General features: G+C 42.3%; 1 protein-coding gene across 1 annotated transcript; it reads right to left on the bottom strand.

The window, feature by feature from the left end:
- Window positions 1-850: 850 nt before the first annotated feature.
- On the bottom strand, window positions 851-12,597 carry LOC120556231 (alpha-2Db adrenergic receptor-like). The gene is made up of 3 exons (XM_039795683.1): window positions 12,186-12,597; window positions 11,450-11,864; window positions 851-2,535 (listed from the first exon to the last, which is right to left on the bottom strand). The coding sequence occupies exons 2-3, from the start codon at window positions 11,777-11,779 to the stop codon at window positions 1,372-1,374; spliced, it is 1,494 nt and encodes a 497-aa protein (XP_039651617.1). The 5' UTR covers window positions 11,780-11,864; window positions 12,186-12,597; the 3' UTR covers window positions 851-1,371.
- Between the last annotated feature and the right edge of the window lie 368 nt (window positions 12,598-12,965).

The following is a 12,965-nucleotide window of genomic DNA, read 5'->3' as shown; positions in this document are numbered from 1 at the left end:
TACTTTGTGTTTGAAAATATTAAATCTCGCCTGATTATATTTCCGAATTAAAAGCAACAGAACACACAATTTCCACAATCTACATGAAATGATTAAATTAAAAAGTATCTATATGCTTAGTTGTCTTGAAGTGTTGTGTCTAGTGTTTTCCAGGTTAGGGTTCAGGACTCGGCCCAGAAAGAACCTACAGCGGTCGGTGCAGTTATCTCGTCCTGAGCTTCAGAGCATAATTATAGCTTTTGTTGTACGAGCCTGGGGATTATTATATGTATTCAGAGGCTCGGGTATAGTATGCTGTCTCTTTTCTGTTCTTTCTCTTTTGTCCGCTCTCTTTTTGTGCACAGCAGCTCAGCCCATCTGCTAGCTGCACATTCATTTTTAATGTCTTTGCCCCCGAGCAGGGCAGTGTCAACAGAACATTGCTGCTTCGTGAAAAACTGCTAACTTTCATTCGGCGTTTCTGGTCTTTATGTCTACTTGAAGTTAAAGTTTAAACTTTGCGTGCTGCTTAATTACTCTGAGGCACAGAACTCATTGTGTGTTTTTTAAAGCGTTTTTTCTCAGTTCCCTATTCCCTATTTGCCTTTGTGTCAACATGAGGCTGGCAGTCAGAGTGCTTGCTACAGTGCAGACATCTCCACTGGGATGTAGTTCTTAGCCCTGCGGCCACTTTCCGCTATAAACTTTGAAATTCAGGCAACGTTGAACTGTTATTGCATCAGGGAAGCACCGCTGGATACAGTTGCACTCACAGTATCCATGTGTCATAATCATCTTGAGTGTTTTTTTTATAAATTAATAAATAGTTGAATAATAAATCAACACACAGGCTGTATGGCAAGCCCTTTAATGTCAGTATGACAGCACAGTGGAAAACAGGATTAAAACTGTGTGCATCCACATTTGTGTTTTATTGTGTGTCTGTTTCATATGGAACACCATTTTTATTCAATATTAAATAAATTAATAAATAAATACATAAATAAATATGCCCATGAAATACATCCTGAAATAAATGAGGCAATATAGAAACATATGTGCAAAGAAATGTATAAATATATAAATTAGTCGATATAGTTCAACAAATAAAAAACACGTTTTACATTCATGAATGTATCTAAAAAGGTCCGTTGAAATTTTTTTTTCATTTTCTATATTGTACATTTATTTATATATGTATTCCCTCAATGTTTTTATTTCAGGATGTATTTCATAGGCATGTTTATTTATGCATTTATTCATTTATTTAATATTGAAAGAATCGGCAATCCATAGTTTCGGTGTGAGGCCACACACACACACACACACACACACACACACACACACACACACACACACCAACACACACACACACACACACACACACACACATTATTTTCGTTTATGAGTGTGAAATAAAATCTTCTTGAAGGCCCTCCTGAAGTCTCGGTTAAAGATGGTGTATATGATGGGGTTCAGGCAGCTGTTGCAGTATCCGATCCAGAAAAACAAGTCGAAGAGTGTGTCGGGGATCGTACAGTTCTCTCTGCACACGGCGTGGAGACTGTAAGTGAAGAAGAAAGGGAACCAGCACAGGACAAAGACCCCCATCACCACCGCCAGAACAAACGTGAAGCGCTTCTCCCTCATCTGTGCCACTTTGTTTTTGGACAGAGACATCTGCCTGCTGCGGAGAGGCACCGGAGACGGGATGAGGTAGTGGTGGGAGCAGTTCTCGGATGATGCCCATGATATGGAGGCGCACGATGGAGGAGGAAGAGGGGGAGGCTTCAATCGGTTTGACGGCCCCTCTGCGTCCATCCGCTCCTCTGTTTTCACACTTCCGCCGGATCTCCTTGGGAAGCGAAGAGCCAGGGAAAACGAGGAGGATGCTTTTATGTCGGCGTCGCAGCTCCTCTCCTCCAAGTCGATATCGTCCAGCTCCCCCCCCCTGTGGCTGCTGCTTTTGCTGTCTACGTTGGAAGAGCTGTGTCGGTTGGCGGGCCGTGGGCTCTCCAGCTCATACTGAGATTTACCGCAACCGGTAGCCTTTCTTTGGCAAGTCCTGGCAGTGCCTTCAAAACAGGTCTCGGACTGCGACGGCTGCCGCTCCACCGCGTTCTTCGCCACAAACACGGTGGAGGCTCGCTGCTTGGCAACGCGGTAGATCTTGCAATACACGAGGATCATGATGACGCCCGGGGCGAAGAAGGACACAATGCAGGAGGAGAGGATGTACCACGTCTGGTTGTTGAGATTGCACTCCTGCCTCTGTGTGTCACTGTCCTCCTCCTCCTCCGTCCCCAAAATGTCCTCCTTCTGCGTCATGAGGAGCGGCGGCGAGGAGATGACGATGGATATGAGCCACACGATGCTGATCATCGCTTTAATCCGTTTGGGCGTCCGTTTGCGGTTGTAGCTGACGGCTTTAGTGACCGACCAGTAGCGGTCGAGGCTGATGGCGCAGAGGTGGACGATGGAGGAAGTGCAGAAGAGGACGTCCAGAGCCAGATAGAAGGAGCACCAGGTGGATCCAAAGTACCAGTAGCCCATGATCTGGAAAGAGGAGAAACCAAATTTAAATATGTTAATGATCATTTAAAGCTATAGTGCGTAGTTTCTGTCTCCCCCATGAGGAATTCTGAGTACTGACAACAAGACACCCCCCCTCATTTCCTCGTTGTTGCATCCCCCAGAGCAGGTTTCGAAAATCGTGACCTGTACGCGTTAAAAATTTGTCGCGTGTACACAAAATAAACGTCAAAATCATGACCTGTTCACAAATCCATCCATCCTTCCATCGTCAACCACTTATCCCGCGCACAGGGTCGTGGGGGGGCTGGAGCCAATCCCAATCAATAAATCAAAATAACGTGACTATTTCATGACCTGGCGTGCTAGTAGCCAAGGAGGACATGGAGGATGAAAAAAACATGATGGACTCTTCCGAAGTTAGTGGTCCACAGCAGTTTCTGAACACAGCCATACTGAGAAATCCAGAGAGAGTTGTGTGGAGCTGATAGTCTTCATTAGCTTTGCAGCAACTCATTTGGCGATGGCTTGAATGTAACGGACGTTCAAAAAGTTACGCACTAAAGCTTTAAGCACCGGTAATGACCTGCAGAGGAAAAGAAAGTGGCCTTTAGCGAGGCGCCTTAAAGGTCATTTCGCCTTTAAATGAACAATTCAGTCAATATCTCATTACTGCCCGGTTGGCTGCAACTGTATTTAATTTATAGGAAAACCTCTCGGTGAGTTTCATATCAGTGCTCTCGGAAATAATTTAAGCCGACAATCTTTTCACAGCTGCAAGACTCCATCATGTTCCTCCACAGCGTGTCCTCTGCAGTCAAAGTGAAGTCTGTTTAAAGTGAAAAGTCCCAGATTTACCTCTTCTTTCTCTCTGGTAGGTGATAAAAAAGTAAATATTGGACTTTCTTTGGATGCTGCATTTGCCTTTCTGGGGAATTTAATTCTCATTCTGGTTTTGCGAAATGAGGTTAAGAGGAAGGCTGATGTGGAACTGATGTCTTTGGCTGTCGTAAGAACGCCAAAGGAGTATTCATCACCACTGAGACAAAACTAATGAATTAATGAATTAACAAAATGTTAATCAACCACAATTCTGATCGTCAATGAATATTTATCATGTATAAAACAAAGCATTCTCTGATAACATTTTCTTTTTAATATCACTGTAATTATAACCTGATTGATGTGTTACTGATATCCATATTTGACAGAAAAAAATAACGCTACATAAACACATAACAAACAATATGTTTTTTTTATAAGGAGCCCTTAACGATATGTCTTGAACTCTGGGGGACAAACTATCAGAGATGGGGACTCGAGTTTGAGAATCAGACTCGAGTCACACTTAAGTTGCACACAGTGCAAGTCTGAGTGACTTCAGACTTTACTTGAGACTCATTCTAAAAAGACTTTCGACTCAACTTGAGCTGCAGGACTCGTGAATAATCTTCATTTCTAAGAAAACGTCTGATGAGCTGAATGTTATTCCCCTCACGCGCCGGTTCGGGTTCTCGCGCGCCGTACCTACGTAACACGTCCTGTAATACGTAACATATCTGCTCCACGCGGCTACACGTGATAGAGGACAATTGACATTATATGATGATCCAGTGACCTTTCATGTATGTACAACATTTAATGGCAATCCATCCAAGGGTTGTTGAGATATTTCAGGCTGGACCAAAGTAGAGGACCGACAGACGTTGCCCTTACTCCAGCCGTGCCACCAGCCAACGTATCCTCATTTAACGGTTCGTAAAATAGCTTATGAAAAGTTATGCAAAATTTTTCGTGTGTTATCCTACTAATGTCCAGCAACACAAACGATCAGTGTGCCTGCGCAAGCAGCACCTGTTTGGTTAACAAAACTACTTGGTTAGGTTTGGGAAAAGATTGTGGTTTGGGTTAAAAAATAGGTATGTTAACTTACGTACGTGGCCCCCGCGAGTGCATGAGGGTTCTGTGCTCTGTGCAGACGTCCACGTCCTCTACTCTGCTACAAGTGGTAATGTAGCGATCTACTGTGCATGTGTCGAAGGTGTATAGGCTACAGATAGTATAAACAGAACTAGTATGCTTCCGTGGTGTCCGCAGCTGTCCGTGTTGGCGTCCATTTGGGAGTATAATCGAGCCTTTAGAGGCAACCCTGCACGTCAAATGAGAACAGCCTGCTCCAGCATGACTAACAAATCTGTAGAATAATAATTTATGAAAGAAATTATTTGCTGCAGCCCAAACATTATTGGCTGAATTTGAATTTGGAGTCTAAATGTTACTGCAGTGGAAATGTCTGTTTTTTTTTTCTTCGGTTTGTCAGAGCAATTTATACGATGACTCCCCTCAGATGACCCAAAGTCAAAAATTGGTAGCAATAAAAAGTTATGGAAGAGCAACCTCGATGATCTCTAAGTGCCAGAGTTCATCTACAGCAGACAGAAAACAGTCACAGACGTGAGAAGTGTCTGATGTCTAATGCAACACAGAAGATGCTGTAGGTAGATTCCAAGTATAAATGGCTGAAGAAAAGCAGGAACAACTCAATGTTATTACTGGGTGCAGAAAATCAGAGAGGGAACACCGGCTATACACAGGCATGGATTGGCCATTGGGAGTTTGTGTGGGCTGAATGGGCTGCGGCTGCACTCCTGTTGAAAACTTTTATTCTTCTTTTTTGATCGGACCATAGAGAGCCAAAGTCACGGCTGTTTCCGGAAAAGAATATGAACGGTAGTGAACGGGGAGAGGCAAAATTATTTTTTGATCCCGTTTGAATTTAGCCATGGATTACAAATATGATGTTCGTCAATTTAAAAGATAATTTTTCAACCGAAGAAAGTCTCAGTTAGCCGTAGGTTTGTCATATGACCACTTCGTTTTGTGTGAAACCGCTCAGTGAACTACATCTCCCGTCTCACAGTCTACCTCACCTAGCTTGCTCGGCTTGCTCGCTAGCTAGCTAGCTAGCTTAGCTCTGTTAAACAACACATGTAACGTTATCTTAACTGCTGTGTTTTATCCAGTGAAGTGTTTTCAGCAGATTAGCAAAAGAACAAGCGAGATCCTCTGCTCATTAGAGTAACGTTACATCCCCGGTACGATACACAGAGACATCGTAGCTTCAGCGAGACGTCATCCATGACACATTGAAGTGTGTAGTCTTTCTAATTACGTATTTTCACAGTCTTATACTTCAACAATTTAACAACAAACTGAGACTTTCTTCAGTTGAAAAATAATGTTTTAAATTGACGAACATCATATTTGTAATCCATGGCTCAATTCAAACGGGATCAAAACATAATTATTATCTCTCCATTGACTCTCGTTCATATTTTTTCCGAATTAAGGTCCCATGGACCGGAAGTAGAAGGGCGGGACTTCGGCTCTCTATAAAGAGAAGAGAGATCACATCAGTGAAAATAACATCACAAAGTGCCGGAAGCTGGCTAAAAAAACACGAGATTTAAGCATGTCAAACGACTATTGTAGCACCCTTTGTCTACCAGAGAGGACAAGTTAGCTGTTAGTAAGATAATGTTAGTTATGTAGGCCTATTAGCAAGCTAAGGCACTTGCAAACATAGTACTATAACTTTCTGATTTATCCACATTCCACTAACACAAGCTGCATACTGTGTACAAAATGCAGCTTTAGTTTAACTTACAGACTTAGCACTTTTTTACTTTACAAGACATCTTGATGACAACCATGCTCCACCCTCAACCTTTAGCCATCTTGCCATCAGGAACCAGGCAGCCTTTTTGAATCAGTGAGTACATTATCATACGGTCTTACTTACCACTCAGCTATGTGGCAGTATTAGGGGCTGGTATGCAGGGTTCAAAATTAACATTTTTTTTTTTTTTTTTTAACTAACTTTTTGAATGTTGAAATTGTACTTTTTTGGGGGGCTGGTGAGTCAAGCAAATCTCCCATTATACCAAATTTGAACCCTGCTGGTATGTATGTGTGTTGAAGGGGAGTGCAAGGATGGTTGGTGTTGGTGGTTGGGTCTCAAAAGTCCAGGGATAATGTTTTACCCCTTTTCCAGCCCTGGCTTTACATCAGATAAAAATGATTTAAAAGAACAGAGTTGCGGAAGCATGTGGATTTTAAACAGAAAAGGCCCCAGAATGGAGCCTAGGGGAACTCCATACGTCATATTTTTATGCTCAGATGCACAATTACCTATAGACACAAAGTAGTCCCTATTCTTTAAGTAGGATTCAAACCAGTTTAGTAATGTGCCAGAAAGTCCAACCCAGTTTTCCAATCGGTCTAGTAAAATGTCATGGTCGACCGTGTCAAATGCAGCACTGAAAAGTAATACTAAGACTGAAGTTTTGCCACCATTGGTGTTTAAGTGGATGTCATTAAATACTTTAACAAGAGCCGTCTCAGTGCTGTGGTGTGGTCGAAAACCCGACTGGAAGGCATGACAACGTGAAAAAAAGCTTTTTCAATGATTTTACTTAAAAATGGAAGGTTTGATATTGGCCTATAATTTCTCATTAGCAACGTATCTAGATTGTTCTTTTTCAAGAGTGGCTTGATGACTGCAGTTTTCAGGGCCTGTGGGAAGACACCTGAAAGAAGAGACGTGTTTCAAATCTGTAGAAGATCTGAAGCAAAACAATTTGAAACATTTTTGAAGAAGCCCGTCTTTATGGTTGATCGTATAAAATTGTGTCATATTGAATTTAGTTTTGCCTGGACACTGTGACAACTCATGTCCTGTACTTGATATGGAGGCACTGACTGCTTGTCTAATTTTCTGAATTAGATTTGTTTTTTGCCATCTGGGTTCAGCTTTTCGACAGTCTCTTTTTTTCTGTTCTTACCAGTGTGGCATTTCTCCATGGAGATCTTTTCTTACCAGAGACAGCATTGACCTTAGTGGGAGCAATGGCATCAATAACATTTGTAATTTTACAATTGAAATTATCTACAAGCTCATTGACTGAGACCCAAGAGAGGGCAGGTGTGGAGGAGAAAAGCTGAATGAATGTTTCACTGGTGTTTTCAGTGATATACCATTTGCTGATTACCTTTGTTTGGACACGTTTTGCGCACAGAGATAGTGACGTTAAAGAAAACACAGGAATAAGAGAGCAGAGAGAGCAACATCAGTCACCATATGTTGACTGAACATTGAAACCATATGTTCAACGTTCAGCATCATTATATCTACTGTGTAAACTCAGGAACAAATATGGATCAACACAAGAAACCCTAACCCGTGTGCATGAATTGAACGAACATTCAGTTTTTATTTTCTTGTTTAAAATGTGTTTTTTGTGTGTTTCAAGCTGTCTTGAAAGGTTGTTGATTTAGGTACATTTACACAAAGTCGCACGTGATTTGTGGGTGATGTAGTCATTTAAACTTTCAAAAATGTACAAATTCAATGACCTGCTGTGCAAATGTGTCAAAGCATAAGCTAGTTAGCAAAGTTTTGTCAACCACAATCTTTACTTGCTTCATCAGATACAGTACATCTCACAAACTCAAACACCAGAAGCCGATGCATCACTTCAACATCTCTTCCACCTGGTGTTGAATCTGTATCTGGTAGATAATATCTGATCATGGGTTTTGCATGAATATGTGCCATTGATAGAAGCATTCTCGCCATCTTGATTTGGTCCCAAAAAAAAAAAATATCTAATTGGATCCTCGGTCAAGAAAAGCAATGCTGCTTTATGGGTTCTTCTTATTTTTCCTTTGCACAAGTAGAGCTTGACTTGTTGAGGTGGCAGGAAGAGGTGGAGTTAAGGTGGGTTTATGGTCGCCGTGGTATTCTCAGCGCAAGGCACGCAGAAACTTCTTTCCCGTCCAGCGCGAAGGCTCTGCAAGTTGTTGCGGCACATAGTCATGCACCTCTGAACTTTTGTAACTTGGGGCGTGCTGCGCTACCCGTTGCAACATGGTCGGCTGGGAAGAATGGCCGAGCAGGTTCGCCTGTATAAACATTTACAGCCCACAGGGAGTCAAACAGCCTTAAATTTGTGGTAAAAGAGCCACCATACTGGGAAAAGAAGAAGCATTTTCCTGGGGTGTGTGGAAAAAAGCAGTCTCATGGAAAGAGTGAGACAGTCATCTCCAACAAGTCCTCCAAACTATACGATGACATTGGTCATTTGTTCCCACCGTCTAATAAAAACCACAGGAGCGTTTCATAAAACGCCGCCCCTAGCAGCGGTGGAAATATGGCCTCATATCTAAACCAGAGAATGTTGATCGCTATTTTGAACGTAAAAGTAAGTCAGTAGTAAGTAAAAGTCGCGATTTTTAAACACATCTTTTACGTTGTGAAATGGTCGCAGTTTGGTTATGTTTAGGCACAAAACTAAATGTTTAGAAAAAGATCATGGTTTGGATTAAAATCAGACATTCTTTCACTTCCTGAAGGTTACGAGGACACTCGTAATTTTGACTTGAAGGTATGCGAAAGTTACATTAATAATTAGATTACACAAATGTAATGTTTGGCGGTAAAACGGTGTTTATCACGGATGTGTTTATTACTGTTGCCAGTCAGCCTGCTTTCTTTTACTTCCGCTCTCTACATCTTCTCTACTACTTGTTGCTTATGGCGCGTTCCAGGCAACACATAACTCGTGTTTTCATGACCTTCTACCTGTGAAAGCGCCCTGGAACGGCAGTCAAACCCGTAACTTACTACCCGTGAACTTGTACCAGATCATTGTACTCCCAGTTAGAGTTTTTGACGACACACACACAATGGCGCCCCCCGTTGATGCTGTACAGACGCCGGTGATTAACGTGAGAAATAGAAATAAATAGACATAAATAGGCAACGTAAAGTAATTCCGCACATTGTAATCAAAACAATAAACATACGATTGTGTACTACTACAGGTTATGTTTATTAAATGAAGCCCAAAATATGTTGCTGATTAGAAATCGCTAGTATCAGCTAGCTCTAGCTAGCTCTAGCTAACATCAACATTAGGTAGTCGCTAGCTAGCGTTAGCTTGTCGTGACTTTTCCTGGAACGCTACCAAGTCATGAGTCGTGACTTGAAGTCATAATTTACGGCTAAAAATTGTGTCTGGAATGCAGCATTATTCACAGATTATTCTGTTTGTACGCCTCCTAGCCTTTCGGAGAATACTGCAACGAACGATGCGTTATGGATTAACGTCTCCGTGCCATCTCCATCTACGGAGGCCAGCGCCACGGTGTCTTATGTGAGTATAAACATGATTTTGCTGATTCTCTGACTTTACTTGTTGCGCCAACAGCAGGTTTACAGTTTTGACTGACATGTCTCGATGAAAGAAATTCCATCAAAAGTGCAGACATTCATGGTCTATGTGAGCTTTTGGCAATTCTTTAACTTTCTATCTACTGCAGCGTCATTATCGAGTCAAATTTCTCCAATACCTTTATCTTAACCCTTGTGCTGTCTTCCATTCGACCATGCATTGTCCTCCTGCGTCTGAAAATCAACACTTTTTCTGACGTTTTATTCTCTTTTTCAACACTTTTGGCGCTTTTTTCCCCAATGTTTTTGACGTTTAACGCTTCTTTTCCCTACCATGTATAAACAACACCAACTTATTACTAGTTTTACACTTATTGCTTATTTTTGGAATTCATGATCAATAAACCTCAGTTATAGGAAACTATACCTAATTCTTGAGTTAAAAAAGCAGAAATTATGAATTATTTAGACTAATATTAGAGGAAGGATAGAAGGGTCTACGTTCAGTTGGGATACTGTTTCGAAACATCACTTTTCAAATTTAAAAAATTGAACAGAACACCCAAAATTCAATGAAAGTAAGAAACCCATATTTCTGATATACACATTTAGAAAACGGGTCAAATTTGTCCCAAAGACAACATAAGGGTTAAGGTTGTTTTTCTTAACAATGATCATAACAGTTTACATGTGTTCAGAAAAGATGTCCAGGTACAGATTGCATGTGAATACCCAACCCGTTCTCACTCCCAACTCGTAAAATACGGACGCTTGGTCATTGGCTTTCAGCATCAGATACGATGCAAAAAGCACCCTTCATAGTATGTATGGGACGCAGCGGGCAGAGCAGTGGGTAGAGCAGCGGGCAGAGCAGCAGCGGGCAGAGCAGCAGCTCAGCGGCGCTTTAATATGACATAGTATTTTGAGCGAATGGTAGCGAGTAGTATGAAAGCCCAACATTTCGCATAGGGAGGTTGGTTGGGGTGGTGGATGAGTCAAACAACACAGGACTTTCACCCCGGAGACCAGAGTTCATGTCCCACGTGCCACTGAAACGTTCATTTTACAACCCCACCCACGATCTTTTTCTAAACCCAACTGTCCCGTTCTTCTTTACCTAAACCCAACTGTCCTATTCTTCTTTTCCTAAACCCAACTGTCCCGTTCTTCTTTACCTAAACCCAACTGTCCTATTCTTCTTTTCCTAAACCCAACTGTCCCGTTCTTCTTTTCCTAAACCCAACTGTCCTATTCATGTACCACATGTCATGTAAACGTACCTTTTATAAGCCCGCCCACGATCTTTAAAGCAACACTAGAGAACTTTTCCCGCTGCGTTCCCCCTACAGGTTGGAAGCAGAATTGTCCATTACATTATATTGTCCAGTTCATTCGAACTACAGATCCGCTACCCGATCTGGCAAACTTGCATAATGTAATGTAATGGACAATTCCGCTTCCAACCTTTAGGGGGACCGATGCAGGAAAAGTTCTCTAGTGTTGCTTTATCCTAACTGTGTCAAAAGTGACGACAATAGTCCCGACCCAGCGCGTTTAGATGAAGCTCGTTTAGATATGACGCTAAAGGAGACTTTTAGCGTCAATGACAACGCCAAAGGCACCTGACCAAGCATCCGTATTTTACGCCACGGGAGTGAGAATGTGTTGGAATACCAGGTGCAAACGTAGAGTCCCTTTCCTCACCTCGTTTGCCAAAGAGAAAGGGATGACCAGCGTCGCCACCAGTATGTCGGCCGAAGCCAGAGACACCAGGAAGAGGTTTTGAGGCGGCCTCAGGGCTCGGCTGGTGAAAACCGCCACAACGACGAGCACGTTCCCCACCACAGTCCCCAGTATGATGACCGTGACCAACAGCACGATGAACATCGACGCCACCTGCGAGTGAGGAGGCAGAGGAGTGGATCTCGACGAGGAAGGAGGCAAGGTCTGGTTGATATTCTCCAGAGAAGAGTTCGGTGGCAAAGTGGCCGGCACCGTGGCCATTACAGGCGTCAATACGTCCGATAAGTCCATCCTGGTTTAAATGTCGGACATTACGATCCCCATTTTTGTTTTAATTCCGGTGCCTTCACAGTCAGTGAGAAAATAAAGTACAAAACTGAGAAAAGGAGTGAGAGAAAAAAGGGAGAGTGAAGCGAGTGAAAGAATCTGCCAAAAAAAAAAAAGTATACCAAAAGCTGCCTCTTTGGTTACAGTAGGAGAGCAACCAATAATAACCTCACCAGCTTCAAAATATCAGATTTTTAATCTCTCTCAAAATATCATGCATGTCTCAAAATCCTCCCCCAGCACCACCGCTGTGGTCAATATCATCGTAATGTACCTAAAAACAAACAGCTTCATCTCCTCCTGCAACACGTCTGGCACTGAAAGAGGGATTTGCATGATTTAAGTTAGGATTAAAAAGAAAAATTCATACCTTTTTTTAAAATATCCCTTCATAAGCACAAGTGAGCCCAGAGGTTGACAAACTGTATTTAAGGTACAAGACTGATGGCCTACTTATTTCCAATGAGATGCAGGAAAATGAAGAAAGCATATGGCTACATGCTCTAGTTGGAGCAAGGACAGAAAACCTATTTGTGATGCATGGTACCCTCATACTGCTGCACTCCGAAAGAGCGCAATGTGGCAGAAAGAAAGGACTGAAAAGTAGAGAAGAAATGACTGAATGGGAAGGAGAGAGAGGAGAAGAGGAAGAGGAGGAGGAGGAGGAGGAGGGAGCGATGCAAAAAAAACAAAAACAGAAAGAGGTGAGAAAAATAAAAACAGAGGTCCTTAGTTTTTTTGCGAGTCGTTGCCGTGCTGAGTGACACTGCTGCTGCCGCCGCCGCTGTTCACTGAATCTCCACTGCTGGAAAAGAGAAGAGAGGAGGAGAGAGAGAGAGAGAGAGAGAGAGAGAGAGAGAGAGAGAGAGAGAGAGAAAAAAAAAAAAAAAAAAAAAAAAAAAAAAAAAAAAAAAAAAAAAAAGAGGAGAGAAGAGAGAGAGGGGAGAGAGAGTGAGACTAATAGAGTGGAGAGATGAAAAGAAAGAGTAGGAGATGCGTGGAGAGGAGAGGGGGAGAGAGGAAGGTTTGTTTGAAGGAAAAGAAGGTGATTTGAGAGAGTAAAGCACAGGATTTTGAGAAAGGATAGAGAGAGTGAGAGAGAGAGAAGGGAGGAGTGGTGGATGATGGAGAGGAAGATGAAAGGCAGGTA

This window comes from Perca fluviatilis, chromosome 3 (genome assembly GCF_010015445.1).
Source record: "Perca fluviatilis chromosome 3, GENO_Pfluv_1.0, whole genome shotgun sequence".
Taxonomy (NCBI): Eukaryota; Metazoa; Chordata; class Actinopteri; order Perciformes; family Percidae; genus Perca; species Perca fluviatilis.
Note: the sequence above shows the minus strand (reverse complement) of the source record. Positions and strands in the feature narration are given on the sequence as shown.